Here is a 16,141-nt window from a genome sequence, read left to right on the forward strand (position 1 = left end):
TTCATTTTAAGAGATATCTTTATAACTATTATCATATCTCTGATCGATTCTTAGTATTCTAATATTACCAATTTAAAAGCTGGGCTAAGGTTTCCCTCTTCGCTCAGTGGTAAAGAATCTGCCTGCAAATTCAGGAGACATGAATTTGATTCTTGGTCTAGGACGATTCCAGCCCCAGGGCAAGTAAGCCCATGTGCCACAACTGTTGATCCTGTGCTCTAGAGCTCAGGAATGGCAACAACTGAGCCCACAGGCCGCAACTACTGAAGCCCACGTGCCCCAGAGCCCGTGATCTGCCCATTCAACACAACTAGAGAAGCTTACAGAGCAATGGAGACCCAGCACACCAAAAAATAATAAAAAAAAAAATTTTTAAGCTAGGCTATGTTATTCTTAGAGGTTCATAAGGACAATCGGAGCAGCCTCTACTTTGAGCCTGAATGGTGATCTGTCAGTTGGTGACCTGACTGTATATGGGAAGGAAAAAACATAAAATGTGTCCTGAGATGAGCATCTGAAGACAAAGGGTCATGTCTGACTGTAAAACTAAATGTTATCTTTACTTCAGTAAATTAAAATATGCTTACATTACTATCTCCCTTGTCTTATACTCTGCAATGCTTTTTTCATTAAAATTATCACATGAAGATGTTACTCTGGGTGATGAGTTGATAAAGATGAAAATTGAGATAAAGATGCCCATTTGATGATGTTTATTATCGTTGAACAAAGAATAAAATAAAAGCACTCAGTAATAACCTATAGCAAGGATGATTGGCATGAACATTAATTATTTAAATGAAATAGTATCAAATAGAGAGTTTTTTTTAAAATAAAATGACATGCAAAATGACTCTTTCTATTTAAAAGTATATATGTTTATATTTAAGAATGTGTTATCAGACACCAAAACCATTGCTTCAAATTATAATATAAAAAAAAAGGTGAATCCCATTTGTCTCTTGAATTTATTTTTCTGTCCACACATAGGTGTGTGAGTTGCATGTGATTTGCATGAACAAGGTACATGTGAGCATGTACTTAAATATGCAGGTGAGTATAAATGTGCTTATGAAAGTGTGGATGATCATGGAAACAAATATACAATAAAAGTAATTAAAATAGAAATTTAAAAATATGAATTATAGCTTCATGATTGATTCTTCCAATGTTATTATTCCTGAGATCTCATTTTGTCAACACATTTGCTTCCTAGACTTAAAAAGAACTTGAGAAAGGATGTAAAAACATTTTTATAATTGTTGACATAACAAGTCAATATTTTCCCTAGCTTGATACGACTTATACGAAACCATACTGTTGTTGTATACACATAATTAAAATATATGTCTTATTGAAGACTTTGCTTTCCCCACAGCCATTTTTAGCTCTATTTTATTTTATTTTTTAACTTTTTATTTTGTACTGGGATATAGCTGATTCACAATGTTGTGATAGTTTCAGATCAACAGTGAAGGGGCTCAGCCAGACATACACATACATCCACTCTCCCCCGAGCTCCCCCTCCATCCAGGCTGCCACGTAACATTGAGCAGCGTTCCATGCGCCCTACAGTAGGCCCTTCATCCATTTTAAATACAGCAGTGTGTGCATCTCCGTCCCAGACTCCCTAATTATCCCTTCCCCATCATTCCCCCTACCCCAGCAACCGTAAGCTCATTCTCAGGGTCCCCACAGCCTTTTTAGGGCTCTCTTGACCTCTTTGTTCCGCAGACTATAGATCAGCGGATTCAGCATGGGGATGATTATGGCGTAGAACACAGACGCCATTTTGTCTGTGCTCATGGAATGGTGGGAGCCGGGCTGTAGGTACATGAAGGCGCCTGTCCCATAGAAGATGGAGATGGAAGTGAGGTGGGACGCACAGGTGGAAAAGGCCTTCTGATGTCCTTCAGATGAGTGCACCCTCAGAATGGTGACAAAGATAAACAGGTAAGAGATCAAGATGACCATAATAGTGAAGATGATATTGAAGCCTGCCAAAATAAAAAACACCATCTCACTTCTGTTGCTGTCTGAGCATGAGAGAGCCAGGACGGGAGTAACATCACAGAAAAAGTGATCAACCACATTGGATCTGCAGAAAGAGAGACTGAATGTATTCCAAGTGTGCATGGAGCCCTGGAGGAAGCCAAAGACATAGCATCCTACAACCATCCATGCACACACCCTTGGTGTCATGATGTTGGTGTAATGGAGTGGCTTGCACACTGCTGCATGACGGTCATAGGCCATTGAAGCCAAGAGAAAAGTTTCCACAACAAGAAAGCCAACAAAAAAGAAAAGCTGAGTGGTACAAGCTTTGTAGGAAATGACCTTGTCTCCCGTGAGGAATCCAGCCATCACTTTGGGAGTGACGGCTGTGGAGTAAGCAAAGTCCATCAGGGAGAGGTGGCTGAGGAAAACGTACATGGGAGTGTGGAGACGAGAGTCCAGCAGGATCAGCGTGATCACCCCCAGGTTCCCAACCAGAGTGAGGAGGTAGATGAGAGCGAACAGTAGAAAGAGTGGGACCTGCAGTTGTGGGTCATCAGTTATCCCGGCAAGAATGAACTCAGTCACGACTGTACTGTTCTCCATGGGGGTTATTTATGCATTATGAAGATGCACTATATCAATGAGAAAAGAGGGTTCAGGTAGTAACTGAGCTCAGAACCATAATTGCATTCAAGTTATGCTTTATATCTGAATTGTCCGAATTTAACATGGGCATAAGAGTGAAGAGACTTATGCAAAATCACTGCAGAGATCTGTTAAAAATGAAATTTGTTAGGGTACTTCCCTGGTGGTTTGGTGGTTAAGACCCCATGCTCCCAGTGAGGGGGTGCAGGTTTGATCCCTGGTTGGGAATGGAGAGCTCATATTCCACATGGTATGGCCAAAAAAGAAAAGTAAATAAATTAATTAAATTTAGATTTGCTATCCTTCCATTCAGATTTTCAAACAGAATATTCATGCAATAAAATAGATTACTGTAACTTAATTCACTTCATTGTAGTTACCACTGGTGTATCAAGAGCAGTATTTTATTCTAGTAATGCAAATTTTAATATATCATGTTCAAGACTTCAATAGTCTCACAGGTAATAGGATACGTAGAACAAGTAATTCCCACAGAGTGGGATACTGAGAAAGTCCTCTATAAAGAATAAAGACATCAGAGAGTAAAAGTTTAAAGTGTAAGTCCAGACTAAGAATATCTGAGTGCAAATTCTATCTCCGCCTTGTATGAGATGACCGGGTATTGCTTAATATCATTTGGCCATCATTTTTCCCTTGAACTCATCAACAGACTGAAGTGATAATGCAAACTGGCACTGTAGACTTTTACACATTATGACTTCTTAGTTACTCAGTCAAGTTGGACATTTTGCAACCCTGTGGACTGTAGCCCACCAGGCTCCTCTATCCATGGGGATTCTCCAGGCAAAAATACTGGAGTGGGTTGCCATACACATTATGACTAGGACGGAGTTATTGGTCTATGCATCGATTACAGGAGTGAATGCTGTAATCGAGAAATTTCAGATAACTCTGAAATCAAACATCCTATATGCTCACTCATTCACTTGTCTTCTTTCCCCAAATCCTTTCACTTTCATATTCTGTCCATAATTTCCTCCAATTTTTCAAATAATAACCCTGTTTTACTCAAGTCATGAACAGTGCAGCTATGCCAAGTCAGAATTGATTTATTTTCTGAGTCATCTTGTGTATTAACCAGAGTGTCTGAGCCTAGGTTTCTCCTGTAAAATGGAATAAAGAATACCATCTAGCACTTAACCAGATTCAATCAATATAGATATTCTTACTGTTAGAAGATAGTGACAGAATCTGTCTAGAGACCCAAACATCAATGAGGCTAGGGAAAACTTCCATTCGAGCAGGAAGTGTGGGGCACTATGCTTTCTCTCATTTCATTTTTCTGTGCATTAATCCCATTAATCTCTGCAGAAGTTAATGATGGCTTGGAGCAAGGTGATAGTGAACGAAGTAGTGAAAATAATCTAGTTATCAGTGTGATTTCAAAATAGAGCTTGCTGGATTTCCTGATGTATTCAGTGTCGGACATTAGAGGGAACAGTGTTGATTCCTTTTTTTTTTTTTTTTTGTACAGTCCTAGAGGGAATGGTGTAGAAGAAGCAGATGTTTGAGAAAGGACAAGAAAGATGATTTCAGATTAGTCATGGTGAGTTCGAGATTTTTTAGGCCATCTAACTTAGAAGGATTGCATAAACAATTGGACTTGTTGCATCAGATTTTATTAAATCAAAGTATATTGGCAATTGCTATGGTTTAACCTTCTCATATTACATGAAATCCACAAAACTAAATGACATCACTTAAGGAAGGAGATTGGAGAACAAAAAAAATCAGGGTATGCTAATGTTACAAAGTCAAGATCATGGAGCAATACAACTCTAAGAGGGAAGAAGGAAAGAAAATTGTCACCTCTGAGATGAGTGCTAGGGAAGCCCTGTCCCTGGACACAGTTTTCATCTGGGCGAGTAGGTTGAGGGAACTTCCAGGGGAGAAGTTAAGTGTATACTGGTTATACTGATAACTGTAAATTCCAGAAGTGCGGGGAGCGAGCTCCGCCTCTGGCAAAGGTCATGAGGAAGGAGGCTTGGCATACGCAAAGGCGGGATCAAGCCTCAGGAGTCTCCCTGGAAATTCTCGAGCAATCTACCCCCAAAACCAGAGTCTGCCTACTTTCTGCTTTGTGCTTTCACCTACACCTCTGACTTTACGGGGGGCTGTCCCCCACTACCTCTCTGAAAAAAGTTAGCTTACAGCTCCAGTTAATAATTCCTGGGTGTGACAGTGTTTAACCTACAAACTCCTTTGGAAATCGTCTAGCCTGCCTGAATAGGTTTTTCCGGCCACATGTGATTGTTCAGAGCCTCCCAACTGTGAGAGGCAGGAGATGTTCTAAACTGTCTAAACACAGATTCTTTTGAGTAGTTAAAAGATTGATTAGAAATTGTATTGGTGAAGGGATTTTCACTTGTTGGGCCAATGTTTGCTGCTAAGTCTCCATATCCCTTACCTGCTGTGTCCCTGGCAGTGTATTGATTAATATAATTGGTGTAAGTAGTAGCTTTAATGTTTGTAACCTGGGACCCTTGAGTTAATTCTTTTTCTTGTTATAGCACACCACACCTTTGCTCTGTAGGAATGCAACTTTATCTAATGCTTTTGGAGGGTGGCTCCTGACCAATCACCTTTAGAGAAAAATAAGTTTTCTGAAGAAAAGGTCTTAAAATGTTAACAGGCCTCCGGGCCAGAAGATGATGCAAATCACCTAACTTTTGCATATGCTAAGTTTGCAGGAAGAAAGCCTGGCTTGCTGCCTGACTCTACCCCTTCCCCCATTATCCTCTATGCATAACTTAAGGTATAAAAACTACTTTGGAAAATAAAGTACGGGCCTTGTTCACCGAAACTTGGTCTCACCATGTCGTTCTTTCTCTTACCTTCTGGCTGAATTATTCAGCCTCTTTTCTCCACTGAATTTCCTCACTGAGCTATCCTTATTTCAGCCTCTTTTCTTCACTGAATTTTACTGAGCTATCCTCATTCTATTACTCTTTATATCCTTAATTAACATTTAATTAAGCAATTGTCTCCTGACTTTCGCCTACGCCGTCTCTCCTTCGAATACCCTGGATCAGCCGGGGCTGGTCCCCGGCACAGAAGGAAGAGTAGAATTTCAGGAGTTGGGCAGGAGTGGCTGCTGGGCTAGTTTCGTGGTGAGTGACACACAGTAGGCGATGATGACCAGCCTATGAGCCTGTGGGCTGAAAAGGGAGGGTAAAGGTCTTGACGGAAGCCTCCTGACCCTGCTGGTGGTGTTAGGGAGGTCACAGGGAGGCATTATTATCCAAAGAAGATACCTTCTTGTTTATTGTTTACCTAAGTCAATACTCATATATTAAGTAAGTAAGTGTTAGTCACTCAGTCATGCCCAACTCTTTCAGCCCACCAGGCTCCTCTGTCCATGGGATTTTCCAGGCAAAAATACTAGAGTGGGCTGCCATTTCCTTTTCCAGGGGTATCTTCCCAACCCAGGGATCAAACCCAGGTCTCCTGTACTGCAGGCAGATTCTTTACCAACTGAGCTACAAAGGAAGCCCATATATTAGATGTCCATAAATCGGGGGGAGGAAGAATATACTGGAAACATTTCATTTTATTTTTTACCATTTCTCTTCTCAATAATGTAAAGGAGTGTGTCTTAATTGGGCATTTTCCTACAAGGGAGACAAAATAGTTTCAGGCACATTCTTGTGATAACATTAATCTACTGATAAGAATTATAAAAATCTTTGAATCATGTATTGACCTTTTAGCAGTCTTTCTTTAAGGATTTTTATGGATCAGATCAGCATATATTGGGTGTTCAGGACATAATTAAAAAGTGCACAAGAAGCTATGTGCCCTCAATTACAATTCAGATTCATTCTTCAAAGAATAACAGGGGTTTCAAAGCTCTCATGAAGTCTTCAGCAACTCCTCTCTAGACAGTGCCTTTCCGTTATAACCTATGGAGCCCCATGGGTCACTTTGTTACTCGTATTTGTTTTATCCTAAGTTAAGCTTCATCCACTATACAGATCATCTATACTGTATAAGTGGAGAAACATAATGGATTAAACTATGAGAGTTAAAACTACTGAGCGCTTTCTATTTTCTGGACACCATATAACATTGTGCATATCTACATTGACTCATCTCCCAATCATGGGAGATATTATTCCCATTTCACATATGGGGAAACTGAAGCTTGCTGACAAGGAATTACACACTGACATCTATAAAGCTAGCAAGTAGCAGAGCTGGTATTTGAAGTCGTGTCAAAGCCTGAGCTCTTGATCACTAAAACATATTCTCCTAATATTTTAGATATAATCTAAACTCTCTATCCCAGCACTTGGCACAAAAAAATTATTATATTGGCTTATTCATGAGTGAGATGATTTCTTGAGTTCATCATTCACAGGCAATGTAGGAGGTAAAAAGCTTAGCTTTGGGAATCAAACATACAATTAGCTAGTGGTAATTTGCTTAATACACTATCTTTCAGAATCCCAGCCCAGTGATAAGGACGATATCCACACAATTATACCATCTAGTTCCTCTCCCCTCTCTCCAGAAAGAAAGATTAAAAAAAAAAAAATACTTCTACACCTAGAAGTTGCATAAGTTTTGAGTAACCTCAATTAATAAGCCACATAGAGTGTTGGAATTTGTGCAGTTATTCATCCAACACTTATTCTTTCTCCAAGTACTAAGTAAGTGCTTACAGTATATCCAGTTGTGTCCTAATTCTAAGGTTTACAATGACATAAGAATATATATATATATATTCCCTGATCAGAAAGTGTATAAGATGAAGACAGTTATATACAATGATCATTATTATGATATATTCTTATTCTTTATTCCCAAGAAGAGAGCATCACTTTTGTCCCTCAGGTCAGTGGGATGGTACCATGATCTAATTTACAGTCTAGTTCACCAGGCAATATATCTAATAGTTAATAATTCTGGGTGCCTAATGCAGGCAAAGCTTCAGAATGACAACTGGGGGACTTCCCTAGTGGTCCGTTGGCTAAGATTCTGCACTTTCAATGCAGGGGGCCCAGGTTTGATTCCTGGTTGGGGAATCAGACCCCACGTGCTGCAAATAAAAGTTTGCATGCAGCAAGGAAGGTTAAAGATCCTGTGCTACAACTAGGACCTGGTGCCGGGAGACAAACAAAAACAAACAAATATTTAAAAAAAAAAAAAAGAATGAAACTGCAATCCAGGTTTCCTCATTCCTGTGAATTCTCCTTTCTGACGTGATTTTTACACCTCTTCTTTCAGTGCATTTTTACTGCGGGTCTGTTAGCCTGAACCCTCCGTGCTTATCACTCTCTATTCCTCCTCTTTTCATAAACACTGTCACGTGCTCTCCAGATTTTCATAAATTTTCCAGTTGAGATGCAAAGACATTGGGATTAGCCAATGGAGCTAAAATTACCAATTACCATACCCCCAAAGAGGAAATTTAAAAATAAGAAAGGTTTAACAACTTGTTTAAATTCTACATAGTCAAGCATGGGGAGGCAGAGACTCAGGACCCTCTTGTTTCTTTTGTTTGTTTTAACATGGTAAATGCATATTCTCCTTAAGAATTTCTATGGCGTTGGTGACACAGTCTCTTATTTTAAAATTACAGACACATAGTAACATTCCATTCAAAATGTTCAGTACTCAGTTATGAATAAATAGAGATGGAAACAGGTGCCTTGATGTATTTTCCTGGTTACCTCTGCCCTGAAAAATTTATACAGATTGCAGATTTAATTGGATGCTTACCTTGCTCCCTGGACAATGAACAGGCGAATTCAACACTTTCACATATGAGTCTCAAATCAGAAATTCAGTCCATAAAAGAAAAGAAACATTCTACTGAAATGTTCTGAGTCTTTGACCAAAGGAAAAAGTTCTTCACAGTAAACAGAGATTTTGAAAAAAAAAAAAAAAACCAATGAATGGCAGAAAAGTAGTTAACATGACTTGCACAGAAAGAGCTGCTGATCTTTCTTCTTCTTAATAAGTAAATCACTTAATTTCCTTAAGCAACTATATATTCATCTAGAAAATGGGGATATTAGAAAGGCAGCCCCAAACAACACCCTCCCTGAAAGACTACCGCTGTCATGAGAAAAGAAGAGAATCCTTGTAGTGTCCTGAAAATGGTGATCACCACAATCAAAGTCATGATTATTTGCCCTGGTCATTATTGCAGGCTCCCTGTACATCTCGGTTTGGGTAAGGCCATCATATCTGTTTAGACAAGTACTGACAATCATTTAAATGAATGAATGGTCAAGGGGCTCTAGCACTTGGTCTGTTACCTATAATAAAAGGCCAGATGGAGTTATTGGAAACTGGAAGAGAGAGAGAACATTATAAACTCATGGACTTCTCAGGGGACAAAGTCCCCATGAAAGCAACAGGTCTTAATCTCACTACTGGAGAACAGGTAATGAATGTGTCTATAAGAATCCAGCTCTGCTTGTTGAGGGAGGTCATTAGTGTATTAGCATAATGCGTATTAACTCTCTATGACCATGCTAACATCAAGTTGTATCTTTATTTCTAGGGCCCAGTATTGACATAAACATGGGAGGATAGGGAGAGAGGTCTGCCATGAAGCCAAATGGATCCCAGAAAGAATTTCATGCCTTATTTCATCTGAAATATTTGAACTATTAATTATAATTATCATTTTTTCAACTGTGTATTGGTCCCAAATGAGTTTAACCATAGTCCTAGCCTTGGGTGTTCATATCCAGGCAAAAGAAACACGTGCTTAGTCTCATATGCGTAGGTTTACCGGAGAACACAGACAAGAAACAAACTCAGGAAAAAGGACATAAAATTATAAATTTTATAAGCAGGTACCCATGTAAGATAAAAATCTACCCTAAATTGACAGGCCAGAATGTTTTCTCAAGAGAAGCAACACCTCAGCTAATACATAAAGGATGAATAAATGTACATGGGGAAAACTTCACAAAGGATGAAGCTATGGTCAGGACTCAAGTTGTCAAAGAAGTCGTCAGAATCTGAATAAGCCAGAGGGATTGCCCACACTTAGCAAGACGTGTTCCTTGGAAGTTTGTTTTCAGGGTCTGTCACAGAATAAAATTCATAAACAAATGCAAACAAACAAAAATGCTCATCCCAAATGTCAAAATTATCAGGAGGACAACTAAAATAAACTAATTAATGTAAAAACAAAATGATCAGGCGGAATGATTGGTATGGGTTGTAGGAAAAGCATGGACAACTGGTAAGAATAACTCAACTCTTGTCCTACATAAAGGAAAAACCACTGGGGTTGGCAATTAGTTTCAGATTGGAGTACATTTTATTCTCACTCAGTAGGAATCTGTATCATGTGTGCCAAGTCATATCCTATTTCTCAGGGAGAATCCATCACATTTAAAGTTATTCCCAACAGCCTGTGAGTTTTAAAAGCTCCAGCAGAGTAATTCCTAGGATTTACCTTGTGATTTTGGGGTGGTTAATATCTACTCTATTGAGAAACGACCAAATAGAATTCTCATACACCAAAGTATTCAGGCTGCACATATCTTTCAACAAGTAATAGACTAACAATGTTTGGTGTTTATTGTTTTTGTCCTGGTAGAAACAGTTCTACTCTTATTACCAGAGATGCATTAGAATCTTTCTTCTAAGTTCATGGTGCAGACTATCCATATAGTATCAGACATATGAGCATATAAAGTGCAAACAAACGTAACTAAATTTAAACACCAGATTCTATCCTTTGTACTATGAAACCTTTATACATCATTGTATCATAATATGCTTGGAAGGTAATTTTTATGTGTTATCTCATTGCAGTGCCTAAAGTGATAATCACTCAAAAATGTTATTATGATTATTGTTATTCTTTTATTAACTTACAAAGATTCCTTAAGAACACACAACATATTAAAACCTTTTTTTCCCAGAAATACAGAAGCTTACATTTTAAACTGGAATATAAAAAATGCATACAAATTATTATGCTGCAAATAAAATGTGATGATTATGGTCTGCTGCTGCTAAGTCACTTCAGTCGTGCCCGACTCTGTGCAACCCCATAGACAGCAGCCCACTAGGCTCCTCTGTCCCTGGGATTTTCCAGGCAAGACTACTGGAGTGGGTTGCCAATCAGGTGCTATTAGCATTTAGAATGACTGTAATGTTGCCTTCATTAGTAGTATAATGCGCGTGTGTGTGTGTGTGTGTGTATGTATATATGTATGTGTGTATGTATATGTGTATATATATATATATATATAATATAGTATTATGTATGCTATGGGCTTCTCTTGTGGCTCAGCTGGTAAAGAATCCGCCTGCAATGTGGGAGACCTGGGTTTCATTCCTGGATTGGGAAGATCTCCTGGAGAAGGGAAAGGCTACCCGTCCCAGTGTTCTGGGCAGGAGAATTCCATGGACTATACAGTCCATGGAAAAAGGGTTGCAAACAGTCGGACATGACTTTCACTTTTTCATGTATGTTATGCCAATAATATACACAATATAGTATATGGCTGCTGAACATATATGCCAGGCCTTACCTAATACAGCACTCACAAAAAACTCCCATGTAGACATTATTATGATTGCCTTCTAAAAATGAGAAAGAAAAAAATAAACACATTTGAGAAGTTAAGTAACTTGGAAAAAACACAAAGCAGAGGTAAATGTGAGAATTCAGGCTTCAGAAATACTAAGTATTAATACATTTAAGCTGTATGCTTTTCTGCTACGAAGGGTGTTCATACACAGTACAGAACAGCTGATATATGGTCAAAAGTGAATCGCAACAAGGCTACTTGTCTCAAAATGTGCTCCACAGAAATCCCTTTCCTCAAGATGGTAATATTTTTTCAGCTGTTCACATCTTTAGCAGCATTTGGTGTTGTCAGTGTTCTGGACTTCGGCCATTCTGAAAAATGTGCAGTGTTCTTTCATTGTTATTTTGATTTGCATTTTCACAATGACCTAAAAAGTGGAGACTAACTTAATTTTAAATACTAATGGTTGTAATTTTTAAGAGATTATATCTAAGAAGGGGAGGACTCTTCAGGGCTCGCTTCATGAGCAAGAATCCACTGCCGTTACTCAGACCTTGTGCTTAGAAGGTTCTGCTCTGGGTTTAACACTCTGCCCTTGCCAAATTAAAATTACTAAACATTTTTATCAAGGGACTCAACATCTTTGCTTTTCCATTGGGATCTTCAAATTGCATAGCCAAAAGTGATTCTTTGCCCTTAAATCTCCAGGGAGGTTTTCCCATTTTATAAGGAAAACTCACAGAAAATGAAGAACCTGGTTCCTTTTCTCATACAAGGTGATAGTCCCTCCCTACTAGGAGAGATAATCTATTCCTATGATATTTCACTTGGTTCTGAGGGATACATACTTCATTATCTCTGTCACTCCATAACAGGACGTGCTGGCCCTTCAAGTCAAACCACAGGAACCCTTGATACTAGATTTCAGACATCACATGAAAAAAAGATGTACTACACCTTGAAATAAATATATACTTTCATATATTTTATATTATATATGTATTCTAATTAATTTAGCCTAGAATAAATATTCACAGGAAAACCCACTACATCATATCAGGTAAGATCAGTCGCTCAGTCATGTCCGACTTTTTGTGACCCCATGAATCGCAGTACGCCAGGCCTCCCTGTCCATCACCAACTCCTGGAGTTCACCCAAACTCACGTCCATCGAGTCAGTGATGCCATTCAGCCATCTCATCCTCTGTCGTCCCCTTCTCCTCTTGCCCCCAATCCCTCCCAGCATCAGAGTCTTTTCCAATGAGTCAACTCTTCCCATGAGGTGGCCAAAGTACTGGAGTTTCAGCTTTAGCATCATTCCTTCCAAAGAAATCCCAAGGCTGATCTCCTTCAGAATGGACTGGTTGGATCTCCTTGCAGTCCAAGGGACTCTCAAGGGTCTTCTCCAACACCACAGTTTAAAAGCATCAATTGTTCGGCACTCAGCTTTCTTCACAGTCCAACTCTCACATCCATACATGACCAGTGGAAAAACCATAGCCTTGACTAGACGGACCTTTGTTGGCAAAGTAATGTCTCTGCTTTTGAATATGCTATCTAGGTTGGTCATAACTTTCCTTCCAAGGAGTAAGCATCTTTTAATTTCATGGCTGCAGTCACCATCTGTAGTGATTTTGGAGCCCACAAAAATAAAGTCTGACACTGTTTCCACTGTTTCCCCATCTATTTCCCATGAAGTGGTGGGACCAGATGCCATGATCTTTGTTTTCTGAATGTTGAGCTTTAAGCCAACTTTTTCACTCTACTCTTTCACTTTCATCAAGAGGCTTTTGAGTTCCTCTTCACTTTCTGCCATAAGGGTGGTGTCATCTGCATATCTGAGGTGATTGATATTTCTCCCAGCAATCTTGATTCCTGCTTGTGTTTCTTCCAGTCCAGCGTTTCTCATGATGCACTCTGCATATAAGTTAAATAATCAGGGTGACAATATACAGCCTTGACGTACTCCTTTTCCTATTTGGAACCAGTCTGTTGTTCCATGTCCAATTCCAACTGTTGCTTCCTGACCTACATACAGATTTCTCAAGAGGCAGGTCAGGTAGTCTGGTATTCCCATCTCTTTAGAGTTTTCCACAGTTTATTGTTTTGTTTTGTTTTTTTCCCACAGTTTATTGTGATCCACACAGTCAAAGGCTTTGGCATAGTCAATCAAGCAGAAATAGATGTTTTTCTGGAACTCTCTTGCTTTTTCCATGATCCAGCGGATGTTGGCAATTTGATCTCTGGTTCCTCTGCCTTTTCTAAAACCAGCTTGAACATCAGGAAGTTCACAGTTCACATATTGCTGAAGCCTGGCTTGGAGAATTTTGAGCATTACTTTACTAGCATGTGAGATGAGTCCAATTGTGTGGTGTTCTAATATACCCAAATTTAAAAACTATGTTAGGTTATTCTTAGAGTGTGTAAGTATCAGTCAGTTCAGCCTTCAACTTGAGCCTGAATGGAGATCTGTCCATTGGTGACCTGACTGTCCACAGGAAGGAAGGAACATAAAATATGTCCTGGGCTGAGCATCTGAAGACAAAGAGTCAAGGCTTACTGTAAACTTAAAAGTTGTTATTTTTTTACTTCAGTGAGTTAAAACATGTTTTCATTAGTTCCTTATCTTATACTCTGCTATTCTTTTTTCATTAAAATTGTCACATGAAGGTGATAATATGGGTAATGTGTCAATAAAGATGAAAATTGAGCTAAGTAAAGATGCTCATATGGGGTCATTCCTGGTTATCCAGTGGTTAGGAGTCTGCCTAACAGTGCAGAGGGTGACTGTCCCATCCCTTGTCTGGCAAGATCTCACATTCTGCCAAGCACTAAGCCTGTGAGCCACAACTACTGAGCCTTCATTCTAGGGCCTCAAGCTGCAAGTGCGGAGCCCAGGCAAGAGAGCCTGCGCTCCGAAGCCAGAGACGTCCACAGTGGCAAGCCTGTGCACCGCACGGAAAAGCAGCCCCTGCTCATCACATTTAGAGAAAGCCTGCACGAGGCCATGAAGAACCAGAAGAGCCATAAAGAAATAAAAAGTAAAAAAAAAAAAAAAAATGTTCGTATAATGATGTTTATTATCATTGAAAAAAAGAATAAGACAAAAGCACTCCATAGTAAACCTAGAGCAAAGGATATTCGGGATATATATTAAGTATTAAAATGAAATATCTTCAAATAAAGAGTTGTGTGTGTGTGTGTTTAAATTCACATACCAAATGTTTATTTCTATTTAAAAACATACAGATTAATATTTAAGAATGTGTTATCAGACACCAAAACCATTGCTTCAGGCTATACTATAAAACTAGACAAGTCCCATTTGTCTCTTGAACTCATTTTTCTGTTCACTCATGAGTGTGTGAGTTGCATGTGGTTTACGTTGGTAAGATGCATGTAGGCATGTACTTAAATATGCATATAAGCATAAATATACATATGAATGTGGGTAATTATGGAAACAAATATGCAGTAAAAATTAATTTAAAAGAAAATTTGAAATATAAATTATAGGTTCATGGCAGATTCTCCTAAAGTTATTATTCCTGAGAACTCATTTTGTCCACATGTTTGCTTCCTAGACTCAAAAAGAACTTGAGAAAGGACATAAAATATTTAGATAATTATTGACCTAGCAAGTCAGTATTTTCCTTAGCAAGTATAGGAAACCATACTACTGTTGTTTCTATATAATTAAGACATGAATCTTAGAGAAAACGTTGCTTTACCGACAGCCCTTTTTAGGGCGCTCTTGACCTCTTTGTTCCTCAGACTATAGATCAGCGAATTTAGCATCGGAACAACCAAGGCGTAGAACACAGACGCCATCTTGTCTGTGCTCATGGAATGGCGGGAGCCGGGCTGTAGGTACATGAAGGCGCCTGTCCCATAGAAGATGGAGACGGAAGTGAGGTGGGAAGCACAGGTGGAAAAGGCCTTCTGATGTCCTTCAGATGAGCGCACCCTCAGAATGGTGACAAAGATAAACAGGTAAGAGATCAAGATGATCAGGAGAGTAAAGGTGATATTGAAGCTCACCAAAACAAAAAACACTATCTCGCTTCTGTTGTTATCTGAGCATGAGAGAGCCAGGACAGGAGTAGCATCACAGAAAAAGTGATCAATCACGTTGGATCTGCAGAAAGAGAGACTGAATGCATTCCAAGTGTGCACAGAGGCCACTAGAAAACCAAGGACGTAGGCCGCTACGACCATCCAGGCACACACTCTTGGTGTCATGATGTTGGTGTAATGCAGTGGCTTGCACACTGCTGCATGACGGTCATAGGCCATTAAAGGCAAGAGAAAAGTTTCCACAGCGAGAAAGACAGCAAAAAAGAAAAACTGAGCAGCACAAGCTTTGTAGGAAATGACCTTGTCTCCCGTGAGGAATCCAGCCATCACTTTGGGAGAGACGACTGTGGAGTAACCAAAGTCCATCAGGGAGAGGTGGCTGAGGAAAACGTACATGGGAGTGTGGAGACGAGAGTCCAGCAGGATCAGCGTGATCACCCCCAGGTTCCCAACCAGAGTGAGGAGGTAGATGAGCGTGAACACTAGAAAGAGTGGAATCTGCAGTTGTGGGTCATCAGTTATCCCGGCAAGAATGAACTCAGTCACGACTGTACTGTTCTCCATGGGGGTTATTTATGCATTATCAAAATGCACTATATCAATGAGAAAAGTGGATCTGGGTTGTAACTGTATAACTGTATACTATATAAGGTATACCATCCAAGGTATACCTTATAGGAGAATTTGCTCAGTTTAACATGGATGTAACAACAAAAGTTAATTTTTAAACAATGGTAGAAACACAGAATATTCTAGCTTAAAGAATTTTTAAGATAATATAACCCAATCATCTGTCCTCATAAATGACTGAATCTTAAGTTCAGAATTGTAAACAGACATCTACACGATGATTGCAGAGATTACTTATAATGAGATTTGTTAGCGGACTT

At 39.2% G+C, this 16,141-nt stretch overlaps 2 protein-coding genes across 2 annotated transcripts; both read right to left on the bottom strand.

Moving 5' to 3' along the window:
• Nucleotides 1–1,337: 1,337 nt before the first annotated feature.
• Nucleotides 1,338–2,601, bottom strand: LOC109569170 (olfactory receptor 5B12-like). Its single transcript, XM_070803216.1, has 2 exons — nucleotides 1,700–2,601; nucleotides 1,338–1,380 (listed from the first exon to the last, which is right to left on the bottom strand). Exons 1-2 carry the CDS (start codon nucleotides 2,599–2,601, stop codon nucleotides 1,338–1,340), a joined length of 945 nt encoding a protein of 314 aa, XP_070659317.1.
• A 12,269-nt stretch (nucleotides 2,602–14,870) lies between these two features.
• Nucleotides 14,871–15,815, bottom strand: LOC109568758 (olfactory receptor 5B12-like). Its single transcript, XM_019974156.2, has one exon. The coding sequence runs from the start codon at nucleotides 15,813–15,815 to the stop codon at nucleotides 14,871–14,873; it is 945 nt and encodes a 314-aa protein (XP_019829715.2).
• Between the last annotated feature and the right edge of the window lie 326 nt (nucleotides 15,816–16,141).

This window comes from Bos indicus, chromosome 15 (assembly GCF_029378745.1).
Source record: "Bos indicus isolate NIAB-ARS_2022 breed Sahiwal x Tharparkar chromosome 15, NIAB-ARS_B.indTharparkar_mat_pri_1.0, whole genome shotgun sequence".
NCBI classification, from domain to species: domain Eukaryota; kingdom Metazoa; phylum Chordata; class Mammalia; order Artiodactyla; family Bovidae; genus Bos; species Bos indicus.

Bases quoted from the DNA above. Each gene is read 5' to 3' on its own strand.
- LOC109568758 (XM_019974156.2), bottom strand. From the start codon at position 15,815: ATGGAGAACAGTACAGTCGTGACTGAGTTCATTCTTGCCGGGATAACT.
- LOC109569170 (XM_070803216.1), bottom strand. From the start codon at position 2,601: ATGGAGAACAGTACAGTCGTGACTGAGTTCATTCTTGCCGGGATAACT. The intron at 1,381-1,699 runs GCTGTGGGGACC...AGAGCTAAAAAT, and splicing joins GTCAAGAGAGCCCTAAAAAG to GGCTGTGGGGAAAGCAAAGT.